At 41.7% G+C, this 24,645-nt stretch overlaps 2 protein-coding genes across 2 annotated transcripts in view; one reads left to right on the top strand and one right to left on the bottom strand.

Moving 5' to 3' along the window:
• Positions 1-4,659: 4,659 nt before the first annotated feature.
• Positions 4,660-5,214, top strand: LOC140930827 (uncharacterized). Its single transcript, XM_073380544.1, has one exon. It carries the CDS (start codon positions 4,660-4,662, stop codon positions 5,212-5,214), a length of 555 nt encoding a protein of 184 aa, XP_073236645.1.
• A 9,410-nt stretch (positions 5,215-14,624) lies between these two features.
• LOC140930799 (alkaline phosphatase-like) overlaps positions 14,625-24,645 on the bottom strand; it is a 50,158-nt gene continuing 40,137 nt past the window's right edge. Inside the window, exons 5-8 of the mRNA XM_073380515.1 lie at positions 17,450-17,590; positions 17,141-17,248; positions 15,879-16,160; positions 14,625-14,998 (exon numbers count right to left, since the gene is read on the bottom strand). Coding sequence (XP_073236616.1) covers positions 14,625-14,998; positions 15,879-16,160; positions 17,141-17,248; positions 17,450-17,590 — 905 coding nt within the window. The remainder of the gene's footprint in view (positions 14,999-15,878; positions 16,161-17,140; positions 17,249-17,449; positions 17,591-24,645) is intronic.

The following is a 24,645-nucleotide window of genomic DNA, read 5'->3' as shown; positions in this document are numbered from 1 at the left end:
AAAGGTCTAAGGCTTTGAATGTTGATCTCCGGAAGACTGTTCCACAGTTTCGGAGCCGCCGACTGAAATGCTGGGTCACAATTGCAGGTAGGCACCGCGTTGGCTGGTACCAACTACATATGAAGAAAGGCGTAAAAAGTCATTAATGATATTATCTTTATGCAAATACTTACATTAAATTATCACTTACTGAGCATTTCTTTAAGGTTCGTTCGATTGATCGTATCCTGGAATCAGGGAACACGCAATGTTTTTTTGCAAATCTCTTTTATCGGGATATCTTATTTCAAGCAGATTTCTAGTTCTTGCAAAGCAATGAACGCCAAAATTAAGGATTTCAAGAGTCATTTCGGAATACGATTAATCGTACACGCCCTTGACAAGTCGTCCTCGCATATATACAGTCTCTCACCTGCTATCCCTGTTAAAACCATAAAAACTACTGAAAGAAACACGATTAGAAACCTTACTGTTACGTAACGTTTCATAACGAATCTCCTGGTGAGAGCACAATTCGCTTGCTGCATGATTTGACGTTTACGATAATATGCAGTTGTTCACTTTTCCAACAATCATTAATTATAAATGCAAAGCCTTTTTGCATATTTGTGACAATATAGAGCGTGTATATGCTTTATTTAAACAATTATTTTTTGAAATCGAGGTGAATATAATGTCTGAACTACTAAAGCCACTATTAACCGAAATCAGAGGAGGTGAATATTGTTGAATAGTCCGAGATAGCGAACCAATCAGATTGCTTAATTCACCAAGATCACTGAGTGTGTATACTTAGTAGAATTATAGTAAGTTGTAGTGAGATATTAAAAATAGAATGTGAGTGCTTCAAATAGATAGCCTAGCAGTTATCAATCACTCAGTTACGACTCATGAAGTTTGAGAAGTATCAGAACTGTCAATTACAGACGTTCTGAAATTTTCGTGAATAATTTTTTGTTAAATAATTCGTTTCTTCTCCATTTGCCGCAAACAATGGTTGAGAAATATTTGCATCGGTGACCCAGATCAGAGGTATAAGCCTCATTCGAGTGCCGTCCGCCAATCCGAACGAAGCTTGTTCACGTGAGGTTTAATAGCACTTAAAATGTCCAGTGGAATTCTGATGTATCATCAAACTTCCATATTAGTTAAAGCATCTCAGGGGACTTAATAAATGCCATGATCAGAGATCTAACCTAAGTTACCGTGACTGTACCCGAAATTATTTGGTGACAACGCTTTTGCTTTACGCTCACTTAACTCTTCGTCGTTGGTTTCCGCTGAATTATGTCGCCTTTAAATGAATCAACTACACAATTTCAAAAGAACCTTTTGTATTGGCCTTGGAGACTTCAGCCAATATGAACGCCTCACGGGGATATTATTAAGTCAGAAGGCTATTTTAGATTGAGAAAGGTGTAGTAATGTTTTGTTCGTCAATCATGCTAGAGGAGACTGGTTTTGATAGCTGGCGAAAGAGCGAAAATGAAAAAAAAATCAAAAACAAAAACAAACAAAAAATCAGGTCTTGCAGGGTGAAGACTAAAAAAGCTAGCAAAAACAGGTAACAAGGAGTTTGACGGGCTTCATTACCGTTGCACTTTATATATAACATTTGCATGCTTCTGAGAATATTCAATGACGAGGCACTCTCTAACCTAGGCAAAGTGATTACAAGTTCAAGCAAGAGATAAACACATAAAGATGACGTAGTGTATTAAATCGGTTGTTAACGTTATTTACTTTTACCGGAAGTACTGATACATATAACACATCCCACAATACCCTGCCTGCTCTGTTGTTGGCGTTGTGATGCCTTGAGAAGCGTGTTGATTGTGTTTGGCTTCTGTTGAAATCCTGTAGCATCGTAGCGATTAAGCATTAAAATGCGGCAAGAGAATGGGATGACAGACGACACCCTCGTAAACGTTTTAAGTGAGATTTGCATTTGTTTGAAGAGACTGTGTGGTGCGATACCTGAGGGATCAAATGAGAGGGAAGGTTCGGCTAGTGCTGTCACTAACAGTACAATTTCGACACCAGTGGCTGTAGAGGTCGGTGGTTTGCAGCTTTTCTAGTACAAGGCGATCCACAATAAGTTTCTCTTTCACATTAGAAACCAGTTTTGTGCTGAAAAAACCGCATTTTTCACCAATTCCTCTTCTTTGGACTGGTTTTCGACTAATTAGCATGGCTAAAAGAATGGCTAAAAATGAATTTTTCATCAAACAAAGGCATATTTTCCGTATAATCGCGTAATTAAACAGCTTTTTTTGTTTTCCACGCATGCGCACAAGCCAAAATTTTGACTTCATTTGCGAATCTATCTCGATCTTTCTCCATCACTCTCTTTTTTCCTTTGCCTTTCTTCCATATTAGCAATTTTCCCCCACTTTATCGTCTTTTTTTTGTATAGAATTGTGGCTAGCCAAATTTTTAGGAAAGGAAAAAATTTTATCTTCAAAGAGTAGCAGATAAACCGCCACATTGGCAGTGGATTTTTCCTCAAAATGTTACCGTTTCTGTGAGTGTAACGTTGTTAGGATTAGTCAGAATATCCTAAACGAGATATCGCTGGAAAATTTTTGTGACGTTGCTGCTTACAAATTTATTAACTTACATAAACTGAAAGCTAAATTGGTCTAGAAAGGAAAACATGCATGATCATGCATGGTTCCATACGGAGCGATAACGACCAAAGTAGTCGTCGAAGGTTTAAGGCCATCGAAATCACAATGCTAGAAGAACGTGTTTAGCGCTATTGTAGATTCGTTTTCTACGGCAAGTAAATCATACCTTTACCTAGAGGCAATAAGGCACAAATAAAAGCAGCTAACTTGCTCCGGCGGGGGGGGATGCACTCAAGGGAAGTCTTGAAAGAGCTGTGTCTCCCAGACCGTCAAACCTCGACACTGTTTAAGATGCTGACATTGATTTGTTTTGTTTTACATAAAGAATCAAATAGTTTTTCAAACCAACATCACGGAAATAGATTCTTTGGAAAAAAAATATTGGTATTGCAAATGTAAACTTCTCATCGCTAGCCTTCACAGTCTTTTTAAGGCTTCCAGCCCTAAAAGACACTGTTCACGAATATTTAAGCTACTACGCAAAGGACCCATCCATTCAACTGACAATGTTGTGGTAGAGACCACAGACCAAGACATAAGGGACAACTACAACGGTATTAAAGGCATAGTGGCTAAAGATAGAAACAGATGCAAAAAAAAAAAATAAGCAAAAGCTAGCTGTCATGGCTGTCAAGCTGTCAGCTAATATTCCGTTCTAGAACCTTAATGGCACGCGCCCATCCACCAAGTGGACCGTGGCAAGACTGTGCTGCAGACATATTGGCTCCTTTGCCCTCTGGGAGAATTTACTTGTTAAAGTGGACTATTATAGCAGATATTGTGAAGTAGTTATCCTAAGGTGAAGTACAAACACAAAGGTCATAGACCGCTTGAACTCAATATTTGCTCGGCATGGAGTTCCCACACACTTAAAATGGACACTGGCCTTCAGTTCGTTTCAGACTAGTTTAAATCCTCCTTGTGGAAAGCGGGATATAACGCTGAACAACTCCCCCTTTGTGGCTCCAGGTGAAGGGGGAGGTAGAACGTCAAAACTGCACTTTGTTGAAAACGATCCAGACAGCCCAAATCAGAAAAAAGAGATTGGTGGCAAGAGCTCAACACAGTTTTAACTGCAAACAGGTCAACCCATGGAATTTCAACGCGTGTAACACGTGCGCCATTCTGCTTGATGTTCGGGAGAGAAATGCGGTCGAAGTTGCTAGAGTTATAAATACGTGAGGCACCTATCACCATTGAGAAAATCTGTGACTGGAACTAGGCAAGACAGCTGACACAGAAAGATTACGTAAACGCAAAGAGAGATAAAGTCAAACTGTCAAGTGGACATAAGTTGGAAATGAAGTATTGAGAAACAACAACAAAATAAACTGTCTCCATGCTACGTCCCTGTCCTTAAGAGAACTTATGATCCGACGACGGCGACGGCGACGGCGACGAGAAGAACAAAAAAGCAATAGGTTTTTATAACGAAAACAACAATTCTGCACGTGCATCACGCTTTTTTGTACGTTTCTTTGCCGTCTGCACCACTACGACGAGAAAATGCCTCATTTCACTTTTTACAGAAGAAGTACACAAGCGACGACAAAATTTCCTCTCGCTTTCTGAACTTGGAAATGGTTCTTAGGAATTCAACTTAAGGAGGATTCACCTACATTTGACAAAGTTAGTGACCTGGAGTAATCGCGATGAAGATTGGAAGAACTCGAATTCACTTTTTCAGCAGCGTTTTCGCTGCCGTCGCCGTCCTCGATCTTAAGGTTGATTTCCACTGACGAGTTTTTGGCTACGCACGTTAACGCACGTAAATTTTAATCACGTAAATAAAGTAGAGGCAAGATAAAAAGTGCTGACCTTAAACGAGAAGTTGAGCTTGGTGTTATAGTGTATTATTACATTTGTTATAGTGTCAGTAATTCATACTGAACCCGCAGTATGTATGCGGTTACTGTAAAACCCCTGTGCTCTTTGATTAATACAGTTCTTTAGTTGATCCGCCATCTTGCGTGTAGTTGTCTGTTTGCCCGAGAACATAGCATTTCTGGCGACGAGAAATCGAGAGACCATGCCAAGCCTCGGCAAAATAGAGGAGTTCAATTCAGCTACGACAAGCATCAATCGCTACCTAGAGCGACTGGAACAATATTTGGTGGCAAACAGCGTTCCCGCCGACTCTGCAGGGTCACACAAACGAAGAGCAATCCTAATTTCTGTTATTGGCGCCGAGGCCTACGCTGTTCTTTCGGATCTCTGCTCACCGATTCCTCCTTCTGAGAAAACGTATGCACAGCTCACCACTATCCTAAAGAATCATCTCGCACCGAAGAACCTGGTTATCTCCGAAAGATACCAATTCCACAATTGTACACAATGCGAAGGCGAGAGTGTCACAGCGTCCGCTGCTAACCTGAAACATCTGGCTTCAACTTTCCAGTTCGGCACTCACCTGAATGAACCCTTACGCGATCGTTTCGTCTGTGGTCTTCGCAGTAAGGAGACACAAAAGAAACTGCTAACCGAGGAACACACTTTCGATGCAGCACTGAAGGTCGCCCTCGGCGCCGAAGCTGCTGAGAAAAGGATGTTGCTGCGTTCTCGCGAGAAAGTTCAGCTTCTATAAACAACGTCGACTCTGGTAATCGTCGAAGTTTTCACGCGCACGTAAATTTTAATCATGCCCACGTAAATAAAATAGAGGCAAGGTAAAAAGGGCTCACTTATGTCCAGAAATGCATGCAATGGCGGAAATGGCGAAAAATCGCCAGCCGCTGGCGATTTGAATTGGATGCCAAAAGTGGCCCCTTGGAGGCTGGCGATTTTGGCGAAAATGGCGATTTTGGCGAAATTGGCGATTTTGGCAAAAATCGCCATGCATGCAATGGCGAAAATGGCGAAACTGGCGAAAAATCACCAGCCTCTGGCGATTTGAATTGGATGCCAAAAGTGGCCCCTTGGAGGCTGGCGATTTTGGCGAAAATGGCGATTTTGGCGAAATTGGCAATTTTGGCAAAAATCGCCAGAGGGCTGGAGATATGTGCCAAAATATTCAAATTGGATGTCCAGAAATGCATGCAATGGCGAAAATGGCGAAACTGGGGAAAAATCGCCAGCCGCTGGCGATTTGAATTGGATGCCAAAAGTGGCCCCTTGGAGGCTGGCGATTTTGGCGAAAATGGCGATTTTGGCGAAATTGGCGATTTTGGCAAAAATCGCCATGCATGCAATGGCGAAACTGGCGAAAAATCACCAGCCTCTGGCGATTTGAATTGGATGCCAAAAGTGGCCCCTTGGAGGCTGGCGATTTTGGTGAAATTGGCGATTTTGGCAAAAATCGCCAGAGGGCTGGCGATATGTGGCAAAATATTCAAATTGGATGCCAAAAGTGGCCCCTTCACAGTAGATAACTAGAGAGGTCCTTATAACTGTGAGGCAACAGTACTAAAAAAAAGTTCAAATTACTTGCCTAATAAGAGGCCCCAATAACTGTGAGGCAACATTTATCAAATACAACTGAATCAAATATATGACAAAACAGCCTTACCTAACTGTCAAACAACATTATTTTATCAAATACAACTGAATCAAATATATCTGAAAACAACAAATGGAAGTCGTTTCAGTTAAGCTAATATGTATTTGTGCCATGTACTTCACAGGTTAAGTAAACATTTCCTTACTTTCGATGTCGCTTGACTTACCAAAAGTGATGTGATGATATCACACTACCATCATTTGGTTTTGTATGGTTCATTCCTTTCAAAGACTTACAAGTCCACTAATTACTCGAGGAGAGAACTACCAAGTCCTTTAAATCTTAATAATTCCTTGCCATGGACACTCTAACTTTTGAGGTTCGATGTAGACCTTAACAATCCTCACTGGTTACAATTCTCTTCACATTGGTTCCATTAAATTGTGAGGCAGCCTTAAATGAAAAGCGATTGCGAAACGCATGGTTCCTGGCTAAAAGATGCTTTCACGATAACCATTGTGTGCCCTTCATTCTTTTTTGGTTCTCCACTATACACATTATCTTCTTCCGTCGTTTTAAACTCTTCACTTTCTTCTCGCACTTACTTGTTTTGCTCTTTAGAGAAACGGTCCCCTAAAAGTAACGAAAGCCGAAAAGTCCAGCAGCTTGTATGCGCCATTTTGAAATGTGTGAATTCGCTTATTTCCGCGTTATGTAAACCTGCACGAAATGTCACTTGTGCCCAATACTTCACCGCATTTATTGAACATAAACATTGGATCAAAATAATAACTTGTTTGTCTCTTTCATAAAACATATCCCATTCAAACTAATTCTGTACCTTTCATCAACTAGATATATAAAAAGAGAGTGTACATGTTTGTCTCGTTCTTAAAAAATGTGTCCCATTATTGCTTTATGAGATGGGGCCAGAAATTTAGAAAACGTATTGTTTTTTTGCGCTGAGACCACCAAACCAATTCTCAGTACAATATGTGTTCCATTAAATTGCTAATGCTAATGCTCGTCGAAACACGTCACCCGACCTTTTTACCTTCTATTTTAACAATTGCCTGAGAGTCCCTGTGAACGACATTAATCGTTTTGCTTACATAGAGTGACCACCAAAGTCGGCTGGGAATGACACTAATCGTTTCTACTTACATAAAGTAGTTATCCAAAATCGACTATTTCAACATGGCCGCCGCGTCTATATAACAAATACTAAACCTTACACGTTCATGTTCTGTGAAACTGCAATGAACCACCTCGTTTATATATACTTGTACGATTGAACGCCATTATAACAAACAGGATGGATATACAAGGCAATACGGACCATCTAATTATCTGAATACGTAGCCAAGAACCAACCTGGATTCCTCATAACATATAATGTTGAACTGTCGCTATTCAAACAATGCCTACAAGCCTGGAAAATTAAGGATATCTATCTTGGATTTTTTGGTAAGAAAGTTGCCATGAACATTACGAAGATTACCATTTACTGATAATCGAATACAACTCGATTTGAATTCGATTTGAATTGAGCAAGAAATTAGTTATAAGTGGTAATTCCCGACCAAACACTCGTCTGGGACGAATTTCAAATCACAAGAGGTTATCAATTAAAGGTAAAAGGATTAAAAACAGATTAATGACACTTGAGTTACAGTAGCGCTGTCATTATTAGTATACAATTATACTACTGGAAACATTTTTATATTAATATGTGGTACTATTTGGCAATTAATAGCCATTTCAAAAGGGACCCTTTGCTATGTCATTTCAATTTGTCTTGACAAATTAGGTATTTCATCGAGTAATTGCCATTTCTGCCAAAACACGTTTTAAGAACAAGGCCAACATGCACTCTCTCTATATATTTTTTTATTTGTGGTTGATGAAAAGATACAGAATTAGTGCGCGCCATTTTCGCCAAAATCGTCACTTTCCAAAGGGCCCCTTTGCCATCTCATTTGCATTTTTGTTTATAATTTGGCGATTTCGGCGATTCATCGCCATTTCCACCATTTTCGCCAAATACGCCATTTTCGCCAATATCGCCATTTTCCGAAGGCCCCCTTTGCCATCTCATTTGAATTTTTGTTTACAGTTTGGCGATTTTGGCGATTAATTGCCATTTCTGCCATTTTCGCCAAATACGCCATTTTCGCCAAAATCACCACTTTGCAAAGGGCCTCTTTGCCATCTCATTTGAATTTTTGTTTATAGATTGGCGATTTTGGCGATTAAGCGCCATTTCTGCTATTTTCACCAAATACGCCATTTTCGCCGAAATCGCCACTTTGCAAAGGGCCCCTTTGCCATCTCATTTGAATTTTTGTTTACAGTTTGGCGATTTTGGCGATTAATTGCCATTTCTGCCATTTTCGCCAAATACGCCATTTTCGCCAAAATCGCCACTTTGCAAAGGGCCTCTTTGCCATCTCATTTGAATTTTTGTTTATAGATTGGCGATTTTGGCGATTAAGCGCCATTTCTGCCATTTTCACCAAATACGCCATTTTTGCCGAAATCGCCACTTTGCAAAGGGCTCCTTTGCCATCTCATTTGAATTTCTGTTTATAGTTTGGCGATTTTGGCGATTAATTGCCATTTCTGCCATTTTCGCCAAATACGCCATTTTCGCCAAAATCGCCACTTTGCAAAGGGCCTCTTTGCCATCTCATTTGAAATTTTGTTTATAGATTGGTGATTTTGGCGATTAAGTGCCATTTCTGCCATTTTCACCAAATACGCCATTTTTGCCGAAATCGCCACTTTGCAAAGGGCTCCTTTGCCATCTCATTTGAATTTCTGTTTATAGTTTGGCGATTTTGGCGATTAATTGCCATTTCTGCCATTTTCGCCAAATACGCCATTTTCGCCGAAATCGCCACTTTGCAAAGGGCCCCTTTGCCATCTCATTTGAATTTCTGTTTACAGTTTGGCGATTTTGGCAATTAAGCGCCATTTCTGCCATTTTTGCCAAATACGCCATTTTCGCCAAAATCGCCACTTTGCAAAGGGCCCCTTTGCCATCTCTTTGAATTTTTGTTTATAGTTTGGCGAATTTGGCGATTAATTGCCATTTCTGCCATTTTCGCCAATGCGTGCATTTCTGGACATATCTCTGAGCTTAAACGAGAAGTTGAGCGAGGTGTTATAGTGTATCATTACATTTGTTATAGTGTCAGTAATTCATACTGAGCCCGCAGTATGTATGCGGTTACTGTAAAACCCATGTGCTCTTTGATTAATACAGTTCTTTAGTTCATCCGCCATCTTGCGTGCACTTGTCTGTTTGCCCGAGAACATAACATTTCTGTTAATCGTCGAAGTTTTCAGCCTACCCAAGGTCGTAAGGGTAATGGCAAGCGAGGCAAGTTCAATTCCTCTGGTAGCAACATTAAAGACCCCTCGGAGTGTTTGAGCTGCAGAAAAACAGGGAACCCACGTTCTCAGTGTAAATACAGAAATTACACATGTTTTTCTTGCGGTAAAGTTGGTCACATCACGGAGGCATGCGAAGGGAAACCTCAGAAAGTGCACCAGCTAGAAGGATCAGAACCCCCTCAAACTAGTCCTCCCGATGATTCGGTTGATCCTTTCTCTCTCTCGCTGTACAATCTGAGCTCAGGTCATGATCAGCAAGGTATTGAGATACCCGTTGAACTGAACGGAACCTCTCTTCTAATGGAATTAGACACTGGTGCTGGCGTCTCAGTCATTCCAGAAGAAACTTACAAGAAAAACTTCAGCGCACACCCCTCATGCCGTCCAATACTCGCCTACGTGCATGCACAGGACACCCACTCAAGGTAAACGCGCAACTTATTACACACCTAAAGTACCAAGACCAGAGCGCCGATGTCCCACTTCTTGTTGTTGAAGGCTCAGGCCCCTCCCTTTTTGAAAGAGACTGGCTGTCCCGAATAAGACTCGACTGGACGAAGATCTGCAATATTCGCGCATCGGAGATAGACCTCCCACGGAGCGTGGCTTCCCAGTTGCGCACAACTATCCAAAATCACCCTAAAGTTTTCAAACCGGGCCTCGGAACTGTCAAAGGAATCACAGCCAAACTAGAGATGAAACCTGACGCACGTCCAAAGTTTTGCAAGGCTCGTCCTGTCTCCTATGCTCTTCAGGAAGCTGTTGAAGCTGAATACAACCGTCTCGAGTCAGAAGGAATTGTCGAACGGGTGGAATTCATCAGTGAATGGGCTACCCCAATGGTTCATGTCCCCAAGGCAGATGGAACTGCACGTTCTTGTGGTGATTATTCCGTTACTGTCAACCCTCAGCTCCACTTCCCTCAGTATCTAATTCCCCTCCCTGAGGATGTCTTCTTGAAACTGCGGGGTGGACAACGTTTCACTAAGCTCGGCTTAAAGAGTGCAGCTCCCTTTGGTTCCTGAAAGCCAGCAGTTCGTTACTATCAATACGCACAGAGGTCTTTACCGCTACAAAAGGCTACCCTTCGGAACTGCGTCTTCACCCGCTCTGTTCCAGCGCACTATGGACATCATCCTTCAGGGTTTTGATCATGTGGCGAGTATACAAGATGACATTCTTATTACTGGCAAGGAAGACGGTGAACACATTAAGAACTTAGACAGCGTCCTCAGCCGTCTAGACCATTATGGCTTGCGACTTCAGCTGAGCATATGCAAATTCATGCAGAAATGAGTTACGTACATGGGCTGTGTCATCTCTGCCAGCGGAATTTCTCCTACAGAGGGAAAGGTAGAAGCCATCAACCCTGAGAACCCCACCTAGCTGAGAGCCTTCCTTAGAATGATCAATTATCACGGCAAGTTTATCCGAAACCTGAGCTCTATCCTCCAACCACTCAATCAGCTTCTCCAAGGTAACCAAGAATTCAAGTGGTCCCCCCGGTGCGAGGAGGCATTCAAAAAGGCTAAGGACTTACTCTCATCTTCAAATGTGTTGGTTCTTTATGACCCAAGCCTTCCTGTTATTCTTGAGAGCGATGCAAGCCAGTATGGCATCGGAGCAGTCATATTTCACCGCTTCCCTATTGGTGATGAGCGACCTATCGCATATGCCTCCAGGTCCTTGAACTCTTCTGAGAAAAACTACAGTCGGATCGAGAAGGAAGGTCTTGCCATTATTTTTGAGGTCACCAAACTTTACACGTATCTCTTCCGACGCAAGTTCACTCTGCGAACTGATCACAAACCTCTGTTGAAAATATTTGCTCCGGATTCTGCGACTCCAGTTGTGGCTGCTGCTAGACTGCAACGCCGGTCCTTTCTTCTCTCTTCCTACCACCACGAAATTGAGTTTAAGTCATCTGCTGAAGTAGCCAGTGCTGACGCCTTGTCAAGGCTCTCACTTCAGTACAGGAAAGATGCAAGTGTGGAAGAGGAAATCTTCCACGTGGCCTCTCAGCAGTTAAAACGACACCCAGTTTCTGCCGCAGAAATCGCCAAGGACACATGTAGGAACTCTTTGTTAGCGAAAGCACTGTTGCTTACGCAGAATGGTTGGCCTATTTATCGCTGCGCCGATCCTGGCCTCAAGCCATACTTCACACGCAGACAAGAACTCTGTGGAGAAGGCTGCCTTATGTGGGGCCTGTGAACTGTCATACCTCCTTTTTTAAGACAATGCAAACCATCCTGACAGAATTACATGAAGGCCATCCTGGTATTGCACGCATGAAATCAATAGCCCGCAGTCATGTTTGGTGGCCGGAAATAGATCAGGAGATTGAAAGGGTTACCCGTGAATGTCAACGGTGCAACAAAACCCGCAGGGCTTCCATGGTCTTGGCCGACAGCTCCCCAGCAACGTGTTCACGTAGATTTTGCTACCCATCAGGCAAAACATTACCTCATCGTGGTCGACGCCCACTGTAAGTGGCCTGAAGTGATTGGTCCCATGAAAACAACAACAGCCGACTCAACCATTAATGCCATGCGTATTATTTTTGCCAGATACGGTCTACCAACCCAAGTAGTCAGCGACAATGGCCCACCCTTCCAGTCTGCAGAGTATGAAGAGTTCCTGCGGCAAAATGGCATTCAGAGAATTTTAGTTTCCGCTTACCATCCCTCTTCAAATGGGTTGGCTGAGCGGTTTGTGCAGACTTTCAAGTATGCAATGGAGTCATCAGCTGACGATCCAGCAAGCTCCATACAGGGGCGGATTCAGAATTTCCTCTTATCTTACAGAATACACCACACGCTACAACCGTCTCATCCTCCGCCAAGCTATTCTTACAGCGAGAACCTCGTACTTTATTGTCTCTGGTTACACCTGATATTGGCTCTCGCGTGGCCAGCCAGCAAGACAAAATGAAGTGCAATCATGACAAGTTTGCAAAATACAGGGAGATAGCTGTAGGCGACCATGCTCTCGCACGTGACCACCTATCGGGACAGAAGTGGCAAGCTTGTACTGTCATACAGCAAACATCATCTGCTTCCTTTCAAGTCCAGTTGAAAGATGGACGGAATTGGAGGAGACATATTGAATATGTACTTCAAAACATCCCTAGTTCTGCTGTGACTCAATCCAGCTCTGTCGAAGTTACATCTGATCAATCTACTGAGGGCGTTATTTCTCCCAGGACCGAAAGCAGTACACCCCCACCTGAAGAATCAGAGTCCATGGAGTCGCCAAGCACACCTACTCCTCCCACCCCTGCTCCCCGTTGGTCCAAACGTGCCATTAAACCACCCCAGAGACTGATCGAAGAAATGGACTAAAATCATTAAGTCTCGCCTTAATGACACTGAACAGTGCTTCTAATAGTTTTGTTTCATTTCTTGAACTTTTGATCATTTAGAGAGTTTCAAAAGTTGCCTTGTACTTTAATTTCTTGTCAGGCACAACATTTCTGCAGGGAGGTGTTATAGTGTATCATTACATTTGTTATAGTGTCAGTAATTCATACTGAGCCCGCAGTATGTATGCGGTTTCTGTAAAACCCATGCGCTCTTTGATTAATACAGTTCTTTAGTTCATCCGCCATCTTGCGTGCAGTTATCTATTTGCCCGAGAACATAACACGAGGTTCAACTTTTAAGCTTACGAGCGACCTTTCGTGCATTTAATCTATTTTATTGCGAACTCGACACTGGAAATCAACCCTTAAGGTCCCTATAGAGAGAAATAGGGGAGAAGTCATATTAAGGAAGAAAGATAATGTGAAAATAAAATGGAATGTGTCATTTGTTAAGAAGTACTAGGAGAGACCCTCAGAGGATGCAAACATTAACATGGATATTCAAGTTGGGTTTCAGGGGCAGGGCGTAGACCAGGAGGAAGGAACCATAGAGGAACAGAAATTCAGGAACCCTGCTTCTTCCGTAGCGCTACTTCAGCAAATTCCTAGCCCAATTCCAGTCCGGCAGACAGTTACCTCAAGTTCAGTTATGCTAAGACCAAGCCCGAGAGCAACTCGTGATGCCTTGAGACTTTAGAAATTTGTTGAATGTAGGTTTGTTTTTGTTTTTGGAATCCTGTAGCATCTAGGCACTGAAATACAGAACCTAGTGAGATTTCTTTCTTGACAGATATTAACAGATGTGTCTTCAAGACTCATCTCAAACGCCCTTGAGGTTTCGAGAACGGATCAAAATTTTCCGAGGTCTAACAGCCTGTTGTCATCCTTACAAAACCTAATCGACGACAACTTACTGAGAATGACTTCTTTAGGCTAAAGCTAAGAACTTGAAAATGAATTTTCAGATTCAAGTTGAATCCGTATATCAGCACAGTTGAAGAACTTCTCAAAGACAGCACGCAAGTTTGAAAAAAACAAAGCGGAAAGTGGGCAGAGGTAGGAGCCACCATTTTGTGTTGAAACGTGTTCCAAGAATTAATCAAAACGGGAAAGGGTTGACTCAAGAGTGCAGCACATGTGGCTGCTTAGAGCAATATGCTCCCGTCAGAAGGAATTCTCACATTGAAAAAATGATGAATTGATGCAGGTGTAGAAGGCTTTTATAAAGTGTAATTTACAAAAGATCTGTTTTCAGCACAAAGGTACCAATTAAGACCCGCAGACCAAAGTCATATTCAGCCTCTATTTTTTGGAGCCATTTGAACACCATTTTGACCTAAACAGCCCTGACTGTATTGTCCCTGATTGAGGTAGCCAAATTAAACCCAAAATAAAATATAACTGTATTTGACTGATGGCGATAACTGTGGGAATGTGACGTCAGCTGTCTATAGCAGGGGTGGTGAGATGTACGAGACAGTGGACTCTGTTGAAATGACCAAAGAGAGCTGGGCCGTAGGGCATCATGCGACTAATTTGAGGCAGGCCGGTCCCGAACTCGCGTTATAGGTAATTATACAGTAAGAATATTTCTTAAATTATGACAACGATAAATTAAATTATTTGTATGTTGGTGTCCGATAATTTTTGTCATGCAAAATGAACAAAAAGGAAAAAAGCAATTCTAAATTGTAAGTTAACAGAAAGTAAACAAATGAAAATTCATGTTGAAAATGCTATTCATTTTAATTATTTTGTTGCAAACCAGGTTTGAAACTTGGGCTCTAACTGAACACTAACTTCCTGTATCAAAATTAAAGCAAACAAAAACGAAAAAAAAACAAAAGAAATGAATTTTAAGATCATTCAGATCTGTCGATTGCTCGACATTTTGCTGTAAAAGGGATGCCAATATGTTGACAATTTCTGCTTCGAGCGCTACAAAAACAGCATAAGAGATCGCAATCAGGAGTAAAGAATAGAGCGAGTGGACAGACAAAGACAACGCTCCACTTTTGCTCGTAGGCTTCCCTCCTCTGTTCACGTGCTTTTCACATGATTTCTGCTTGCTCTCACTGAGACACAAGGCGTAATCCATCACGTGAAATACGTACTGCTGTTCCACTACACCATGGAATAGGTAAGCCCCAGGACCGTCCGCGAATACCCCTGCGAAAAAGGAGAAAAAAACAAAATGATGGTAATCACCCTCTTGCGACCCAATCTCACAACATATATCTGACTGGATTTATGAAAACATGGCTTCACTAAGTGTCTAAAGGTCCTATGCTAAGTGTGTCCTTGGTACCAAGACTTTGACTCTCCTCACCCAGGACAATGGGTGACTGTCTGCACCTCCCACTGAGCTCTGTAATTATCATGATAATCATTCTCAGCAGAGGCCTGATTCAGATGGCTAGGGCAAATTAAGACCAACGTACTCGCCAGTCAAAGCCTCCACTGAACACTGCTGATTACTGAAGGGGTTGTGTCAAAACAGCCCCCTCCCTACCCCACTAGTTTTGACCCCAAGGCCTGATCCACCCACCCACTGTTAGAACAGTCCCTGAGCTATCCAGCTGTATCGACCAAGACGCCAAGCCCTCTACTTTTTGGACGCCGGGCTGGCCTGTGAGAGGTCTTCTCCCAATTTATCTTGGCAGGCAAAGTAACCTTGTAAAAGTAGAATTAAAACAAGACAATAACATGATCTGTTACAGCCTTAAGTTTTACTTGGAGCAGAGAATAATCGGACAGTGAGGGAAATGCCCAGTCTAGCCCTTAGGATATGTGCGGACTTCTCAGGAATAAGACTTCCGTTAAATTGCAGACTCTGAAAATTACTTATTATCAGTGAAAATCACATATCTCGGCCAAAGCCCTAAGATTCACTCTCTGATCCATTATACTCGCTTGACTGCTTGAGAAAAATCATCAATATCCATAAAATAGCGAGTTTTAGCACGAGACTACAATAAGCAATGCTGCCGCTAATGTGTTGATAAAGACACTGCTCTAAGCTTAGTTCTAAGTGTACGCCAATTCTCACCAACATCTTCTGATCCATGAGTCTCGCTTCCGGTAAGAACTGTAGCCTGCTGAAGAAAGTCCTTGTCAGCGGTGTCTACATTGCGCAGGTCTTGGCGAGATCCGTTTAGTCCACCTGGTCCGTTTGCATACCCAAGGGTGGTGTATGTTCTGTTGTCTTTGTCAACAGCTAAGGTATTGTCTACCTCTTGTATTATGCCAAACACAGGGTTCCCACGTTTGGGATATCCGCCGATGGTAAAGACGTGAGAGTGGTCGGCTGTTACTGTTATCAGTGTTTCGTCTGAAAATCCAGGTAATAGCCAATATGATTAGCAAATGTGCATTATAACAGTATTGGAAAAATTCTGAGATTGATGGAACTGGAGTTAAATGACACCATGCCCTGAAAGAGTAAAAACCTCCTAAATTCCGGCACCAAAGGGATAGACGGCATCATAAACAGCCATCCATGCGAGGATTGTTTAATAACTCTCGGAATAGCCCGTGGTACAAAACGTTCTCGCTTTATCTAAGTGTGCGCGATGTTCAGTTTACATGCAAAGGTTTGTACTTATCCCTCGCGCTAGGATCTTCCGAGCTGAGAGATCCTAGCAAGAGGAAGATACCTGCACTATAAACTCCTTTGCCAGGAAGATCCTAGTACTACGGAAAAATTAGACAACGGTGGCGGCGGGTCGCTCTGTGGGTAAATCACGGCAATATACTAGGCCGACATTTTCGTTTAGAGTTACAAGCTGTAATGGACTGTCATCTGCCGCTGAAAAGTTGTTGTTCACCCAGGTAAGGAGAGCAGAAGGGCCAAGATTGCATGTTTGTTATTGTCTTCAATAACTTCTCTTCTTGGCAACAACATGTACCGAAATGTCTACATGTAAACCCGACGAAAAGCTGTTCGTTCGCATACAGCTGTAGGATCTTCCTCCCTCAATGTGACCAGGCCGTCAGTCTGCATAGGTACGTTTGAGTAAGGGGCTTAAGGATTCGAAGTATGGAAAGCAAATCGGAGGTGTAAGAGGCCGTTCGTGATTGTCTGCTCAGTCTAAAGGAATGATACGTCACCACTGAATTGGAACAGTGGCCCACGGAGCTGCTAGGGGGTAGAAAGACTTTACAGAAATAGTAAATTTGCTCTGTTCCAACTCTGGTTGAATTCTAAAGCACTGCATGTATTCCATACATATGGGTATTACTCATATGAAAACCAAAATTCAGATGCATTATATTTAATCAAGAACGCTTATCATAATGAGAATAGTTTACCTTTGTTTACTATTTCCAAGGTCCTAGCAACCGCTTTATCCATCGCAGTTGCGTCATTAAGAGCTTTAACAGCTCTGCCAGCGTGATGTCCGTGATCAATGCGGCCCCCTTAAAACAGAACACAGCAAACAAATTTTGTAGTGGAATTTCACTCAAATATATAGCTCATTTAGGCTACTAGCGATACTAAAAATCCTGTACAGCAATGTAAAATACTTTCTCTCCCTGAAAAAAGAGTCTATAAAAGGCATAGAAAAAAATAAGGCTCACTAATATTCTAGCCAGATATCTCTTGACTTGTCAACTAACCTTCAACTAACAGGAAGAAACCTTTGGGGTTCTTGTGTAGTATTTTAATGGCTTTCTCGGTCATTTCTGCAATGGACGGTTCACCGGCCTTGTCAGAAGCTCGCTCAACTTCGTAGTTCATGTGAGAGGGTTCAAATAGGCCTTGAAAACAATGAAACAAGGTAGTAAGTAGAAGCCTTCACAAACCGACTTTCTAATCTGCACGTAGAATTTTTCCTATACTTAAAAGTGACCTTATTTTGATTCAGCATATAACCTGCGAACTTCTCACCGACTTACACCACCATCTTGGAAATTCTGCATCCACAATGCATCGCAATTGTAGTGCGCACACCACCTGATTTTGATTTAGGGAATCTTTCCATTGTTTTGCAAATTTAATTCATGTGATCACAACTATAACAAAATTCTCAAATCTGATTGGCTATCAACTGCCCTGATTTCAGCCTTAATAGGACAGTTTAATAAAGGACAGTACGCGTCATGCATAAGTAATTGGACAGTGTGCGCCATCACGCGCGCGCTTAAATGGCTTTTTTTTAAGCCTTATATATATATATATATATATATATCTGTCTGATTTTAGAAAAAGGTACCTATCTCAGAATCCCAACCATTGGCTAGTGTAGCTTTCTAACTCACTGTCGTACCGGAACGGTCAAGCAGCAAACAGTAGTTTTCAACAACAACAACGATTTATTTATTAGCGAATGATAAAATGGTGCTATACAGTGAAACCCCTTGCCTAAGAACCTATATTTTAAGAACCTGTTTAGTCTAGAAATTGAAACAATTTCTTAGTTTCTAAAATCTCTGAAAAAATTTGCCTGGGCAAAAGTTAGATCAGTCACTGTTCAGAATCCTCTTTGAAGACATACCTGCATTATCGCTCTAACTGGACTGTTTAAATGCCAATGAGGTCAATACTTTAGGTTTTCTTTATATGGTCATTTTTACATAACGTCTTATTTGGTGTGCAGATTTTATATGAGGAATAAGCTGAACCACTAAATTCTCTTGGTTATATTGTATGTTTCTTATTCAGAACATAACCTATGTAAGAACCTAAATAGCCTTAACCTGTACTAACTACCATTTATATATTAAAAAGAATAACCTGTTTAGGATAACTTTGAAAAATCCAGGTTCTTAGTCTCTTGGTACGTTTTACTGTAAGACAAAGGCAAGGCGAAGGAAACTGAGGTGCTACGTTAAAGAGGAAGCTAATTAGGACACACGATTAATGTTCAAGTGAAAGGTATATAATGATAACCTTCAATCGTCAATCTCGCTCCCCTCTTGGATACATGGTAGGGCAGCATAAAAACGCTCGGCACGTTCACTTAAATATTTTCTAGCTAGATTTAGACACTGCTGCTTTACATCTTCACGAATTGGCCTTAGTTCCTGCCTCAGTGTGGTCAGTAGGTCTATTCGCAGTGGAGTTGCTTGCCTTTTCTTTGTGTACGAAACTAGCCTGGGTTGCTGTTTTGGGTCAATAGTGAAACGCACGAAGGCGCAGTCGGGATGATCTACAACTTTCAGATTGCCCCTGTCATCAGGCTGTTCCCCAATTCCAACATTAATCCACGCGATTTCTTTGACCTCAAATTTCTCGTGCTGTAAATCTTCGTTTCTACTGACGTATTTTAACTTTAAAAATGACTTGTAGTCCTTTATCATGTCCAGACCTACCCAATAGACCTTGACGTTTGATAAACCACTGCTGACTAGAACGTTTTCCCAGTCTTTGGGTGTTTCAATTTTCTCTTGGGCGTTAAAAACTTTTTGAATGTTTCCAAAATATCTATCGCACACACTATACGAGTGGCCCTCCAACAAAAATTTTAAGTCTGTTCGTAGGAAGTCTCCTCTTGTGACCAGGTAATCCATATAAAAAAATAGAAAGTTTTGCTTAAACTGAGCCGGAGAATTGTCACACCACACTATAAGATGGTCATACCTGTCTCGGCCTTGCTCCGTCTGAAGTTTTTTGAGAAAATAGTCCAAGATTGAGATCACTTCATTTGGGCCTACACCAGCAATAGACTCGTCGTACATAAAACAGTGTATAACCTCCTGGTTTGCGCAGTATATACCCATTAGGCTTGTTCTGAGCTTTTTTGAGTAATACCAGTCTTGAGAAGACACCTTTGGTGTAGGTAAGCTTTTGTGAAAATCCATATGCAAAGTAAGCGTTTTCGAGGCCATTTTAGTCCATGCAAAGGGGCCTGACTACGTGAGGCTTAACACATCGTGCCCTCTTTAACGCAGTACTCAGTTTACTTTGAAACTTATGTCTTCAGTTATTTACAGCTTGCGCTAGTGGCTCGATATTAAAAAAAAAACACTACCGTTATCACTTACGTTTGCGACAGTCATTGGAAGAGAAACTTAAGAGAGCGCGCGCAGGTCTTGCACACAGTTGTCTTCACATTAGGGACCCTAAGCAAAGACGACTTTGAGCGATGCACGTCAACCGGAAGTGAGGCCTTCTCTTCTTTTATATGCCTTGACGCTAAAAAATTTGTATTTCTAAGTTTCTTTTCTCTTATAAAGACGATTTGCCCGGGATTTTGAACCCATCCACTGCCCAATGTTGCAAAAAGCCCACTTCCGGTTGACGTCCGTCGCTCAAAAACGCTGTTGCTTAAGCTCCCTTTTGGAGCCAAGAGTCACGTTTGCGGCAAACGGCAAACGTGAATTTGTACCACGTGACCAAGTGTTCCCTGTTTCTTGTTGTGAAATTCTCAACTTGAATCTGACGTTTGCTCTTTTCCGTAAAAGAGACTCTAAATATCTCTGTTCAGTCTGCCATGGCTCACGGTTTCCTGTACTTTTTTGAACTGGAATTGAATGTGTTTAAGTGAATCTTTTTCCGTGATGCGGTGTGTATTTTGTATCAGTACGGGGACTTTTTTATGTAATGAATAATTAAAAGGGATGACAATTCGAGGAGGGCGATTTTTTTAAAACAGATATATAACAAATACGCAACCCTTTTCCGGATTCAGGCCCATGTTTCGTGGTAGGAGGGAGGGCTACCCACCTATCATAAGGCATAGGAAGGTTGTACTTTCCTCAAGTTAACAAAGCCTTGATCTGAGACATGCGATTAGCTTTGGTAGGCTAAGGTAATAGGCCCTTTGCAGCTAGTCATTCACGTGGTACAAAACCGCCGTGCTGGAGAGCAAAAGTCGCACTGGGACAAGACTAACAAAGAAAATTACCATTTAAAATTATGCCGGTATGTCTTTTGTTTGTCTTGTCCCAGTGCGACTTTTGCTCTCCAGCATGGCGGTTTTGTACCACATGAATGGCTAGCTGCAGAGGGCCTATTACTAGTGTCATCAAATCGCAAACTACAAAGTTACCCACCTTCTCTCAAATCAACTCGAACTCAGCAAGTACAAATTCTTTCAACACTTTATTCACCTTAACTATACTGAGTTTTACATTTTCTTGACCCTCAAGCTGAAGCAAAGAGGAAATCAGCGTCGACAATCCATCTGCTAACTTTCATCTGTACACCCATTGACCCGTTTCTTAGACAGAACAAACATGTCATACTTTAAGGCAGCATATCTCCTTTCGCCCTCAATTAAATGATTTTGACGTTCTGTTCTTATTCTTTGAAGTTCTTCTTCATTACTGGCGCCGTCCTCGGTTGCGCCGTTTGTCATTCGTCCTATCGTGTTTAAGGTCCTGTCACAAACCTGACATGTGTCTTCTCGTGGTTTTCGAAAACCCAACCTGCTGCCGAGATCTTCGTTGAACACATTCCTGAAGGTAGTAAAACTTATAACAGGACCTTTGTTTTTCTTTCCCAAACGTGTCGAGGTGAAATTCGGGTAATGTCTAGTAAACTCTCTCCACATTCTTCGCATAGTTGTGGGGGTATCAAAAAATTGTTTTTCCGTTCGCGCCCTTCTGTAGTGCGAGTGGTTTGCCGAATGGGAACAGATAAACTCTGTTACTTGTCTCCTCGCATCTTCCGTCAATTTGCGCGGTCTGTTACTGTGCCTACCCCGTTTATCGGGGTCAATAGATAAACAGTCACAATCCATTTTCTCTAAAAGGACTTTAATTTTTTTGGGCGACACTCCGTAGTATTTCATGAAGGCGATTTTGCACACAGGGCCTAAAGCTGGGATAATGTAGGTTATTTTTCTGCGTCCGCTAGGAAATAGTTCCACTTGCATAAGTTTCGATATCACGTAATTTTGTTCATTGTAGTTTCTAGATCTATAGAAAGCTCTACCTCGTTCCTGTCGAATAACCTGCCTCGCAGTCTCTATGCCATTCTTTAAAAGACATCCACCGTTGCAGCAGACCAAATTGACCGTGTCAACGTCGCGATAGGCGGCATTTTTTCTCCTTGACGGTGTTTGCTTCCTTGAAGAGTACCTTTTATCCATTTTGAATCTAGTTTTTCTTCTTCCCCGTTCAACCGAGGAGGCTGTTGGTGGTCCATGACGGAAATGCCTCCATTGATTGTCCACGTCAAAGTCATACAAAAATCGGGATCGGTCGGGAGCTGACTCTGCTTCACTGTTGGAAGCTGCAGCATAAGCCATTTTTTTTTTAAAAAAAACTACCGACAAGCAGGAGCGACAAGCTTTGTTCGAATCTTCAGTTCTACTTCAAGTTGTACAAAAACGCGCATTAGTGTTACGTAAAAAGGGAGACGCCACCGTTCCACTGCTCGTGCAAAGTTTAGAACTGGCACAAAAAACGACTGAAAAATCGTTTATTTATTTATTTTTTTTTTACACAGGGGGATTAATTAGTTAGGTTTTGCGCTTGCAGCCGTTTTAAGATTGGAGAGTATGGTAGATCACGTGACTGGTTCTTTTAGCGCGCCTCGCTTTGAGGCAGAGAGTAAGCTTTTTTTGAAGGCTTATTTCTCGGAGGGGGTGAATTTTGCAAGAGAGAAAAACTTTGCATATATAAGTATGGAACATAAACTACGCGATGGAAGGGGTTTCAGGTCAGTGAAAATCGTTGTATTTTTGCTTAAGGACAGCAAAGTCAGTAGTTCTGGCATGGCTGCGCTGAGAGAGACGAGAAGTACTGGGACGGGTGAGTATTTGTACCCAGAGACGTGGCTATTTTTAGCTGTCGTCCGCATCCACTGTTACCCAGGGAAAGTGGTCTACGCGTGAAAAAGTCAGATTGATTGTTCCACGAAAGCACACGTAATTATCGTAAGTTTTTGTCGTCGTTAGAATTGCAATCGCCACAATTGAAAAAGACACCATATTTCACATCCCTGATGAGGGCTCTGCAGTTCTTGATTTATTGTTGTTGTTGTCGTTATTATTTTTATTATTGTCATTATTACTATCATCAACATCTGAGCCTTTGCATTGTGCTTTCCTTAAGAAAAGCTTCACAAAGACTGAGACTAACCCTTAGTCTTAAGGTATTGACTTCAGTTTCTAGGTCTTCGTATTCTGAGAGTTTTTCAGTGACCTTAACAGAGGTGGTCTTGTCTAAACGCTTTGTAACGTAGTTTGCACGTCATGTTTTCGTGATCTTAGATGACAATGCATATGTCTGGTCTTCAAGTAGCGAATCCTTGGTCGGTGTGTATTTGCATCTTCCTTAGAAATGTAACATCTTCATGTTCTACAACTGTCTGTTGGCTTAAATAGATCATACCATTTTCCTGGCATCTTTTAATATGATATTATAATTCTGCCATATCTTCCAATGAATGCACTTGCGGCCCGATCATGGCTATGGATAAACCCAGAGCCCGGAGCACTAGCCTGTTCCAGGTGTTCAGATAGTAGAGTACAGCGTTCAAATGGTGGGGAGTCAGTTAACACGCTCTACTGTCTGAACGCCTGGAACAGGCTAGTGGAGCACTTGTTTATTTTTTGTGAATTTCTGGAGAATGAAGGGCAGTGGGGGTGGGGGGGGGAGAGAAAGGCACTTATTTAAAGTGGGCTTCTCTCCTTCTTATACAGCACTTGTTATAATACATAAATTTATTGGAGATCCATGTACTGTATACTGTATATTTTGTAAGGAGAGGTGTTAAGGAAAAGGGGGCTGCAATAGTAAACCCTTCTTTGATTATTATTATTTTCCAATATGGTCACTTTATTGAAAAGGCAAGTTAGTGTCAAACTTAATACTGCTATCGATCCCAGTGGATCAGTTAATCCCCACAAGACGAGAAAATAGCACAACTTTTTGTGTTATTCCTGATAAGAATTTCCTTTTTTCCTCATCATTCCAGTAAACTCTATTACGTTGACAATTACGGTACTTGCATGTAGTCTTGTCAAACTTAACTAACCCTGTGGTTCAATTAATTCAATCCTGGCTGAAAGTTATACTGTACAAAGTAATTCTTATGGATGAAAATGGCACAAAACGTCCCATTTGTTTATTTTGTTGTTCAAATGGCAGTCGCCGGTAAGAGCTTTAAAGAAGCTGTAAATGCATTGATTTATCCTATCGACCTCGTTTACTTGCATTCTAACGGAATCTACGAGCTAAGAACACCGAAAATTGACATACATCGCCAAGTTCATAAGCAGTAAGTGTTTTACAATGAATAAGTTGTATAGTTTCTTGTGAGCGAAGTGTAAAGTACCTTTCTTGAATGTGGCAGATAATCTACCAAACAAGTTCATGGCTGAGATGACATATTGCGGCGAAGACCAGCTGCTGTCACAAGTACTTAAAGAAATTGACCTCCTCCCACAACTGTTCTTCGCGTTCATCGTCAGCAATGACAGAACAGTAATTTCCTTAAATTCCCAAAGCTATTCTCGTTCAATTTCATCTAATTATTTGTCCTTCGTTAGTGATTTTTTCTCCACTTTTCTTCGTAACAGCCACCCGTTTCGTATATGTAGTGTTTGCTTAAAACCGCACGGCCAAAATGAACTTTGTCTGCCGAACAACTTCGATAGTGATTCTTTGGATTTACTTTTCGATATCTTGGAGTGGAAGGTATGCCGCTACCTATCTTTTTCAGAAAGTGACCTCGTATCTCTCGTACGATTATGCGGTTTTTTGCTTATAAGAACTGAGATACTACACGCATTTCTAGTTCAGTTGTTACCAGTCCGCGAAGTGAAGTTCTCGCAAAGTGGGCCAATGTTTGTATATGAACTCTACAGAAACGGCTTTTTGAAAATAGCCCAGCTGTATTCGCAAGGTGTTGTCCATCCAAA

This window comes from Porites lutea, chromosome 1 (genome assembly GCF_958299795.1).
Source record: "Porites lutea chromosome 1, jaPorLute2.1, whole genome shotgun sequence".
In the NCBI taxonomy this organism is placed as follows: Eukaryota; Metazoa; Cnidaria; class Anthozoa; order Scleractinia; family Poritidae; genus Porites; species Porites lutea.
The sequence above is the reverse complement of the archived record's forward strand: the minus strand, read 5'-3'. Positions and strand labels throughout refer to the sequence as shown.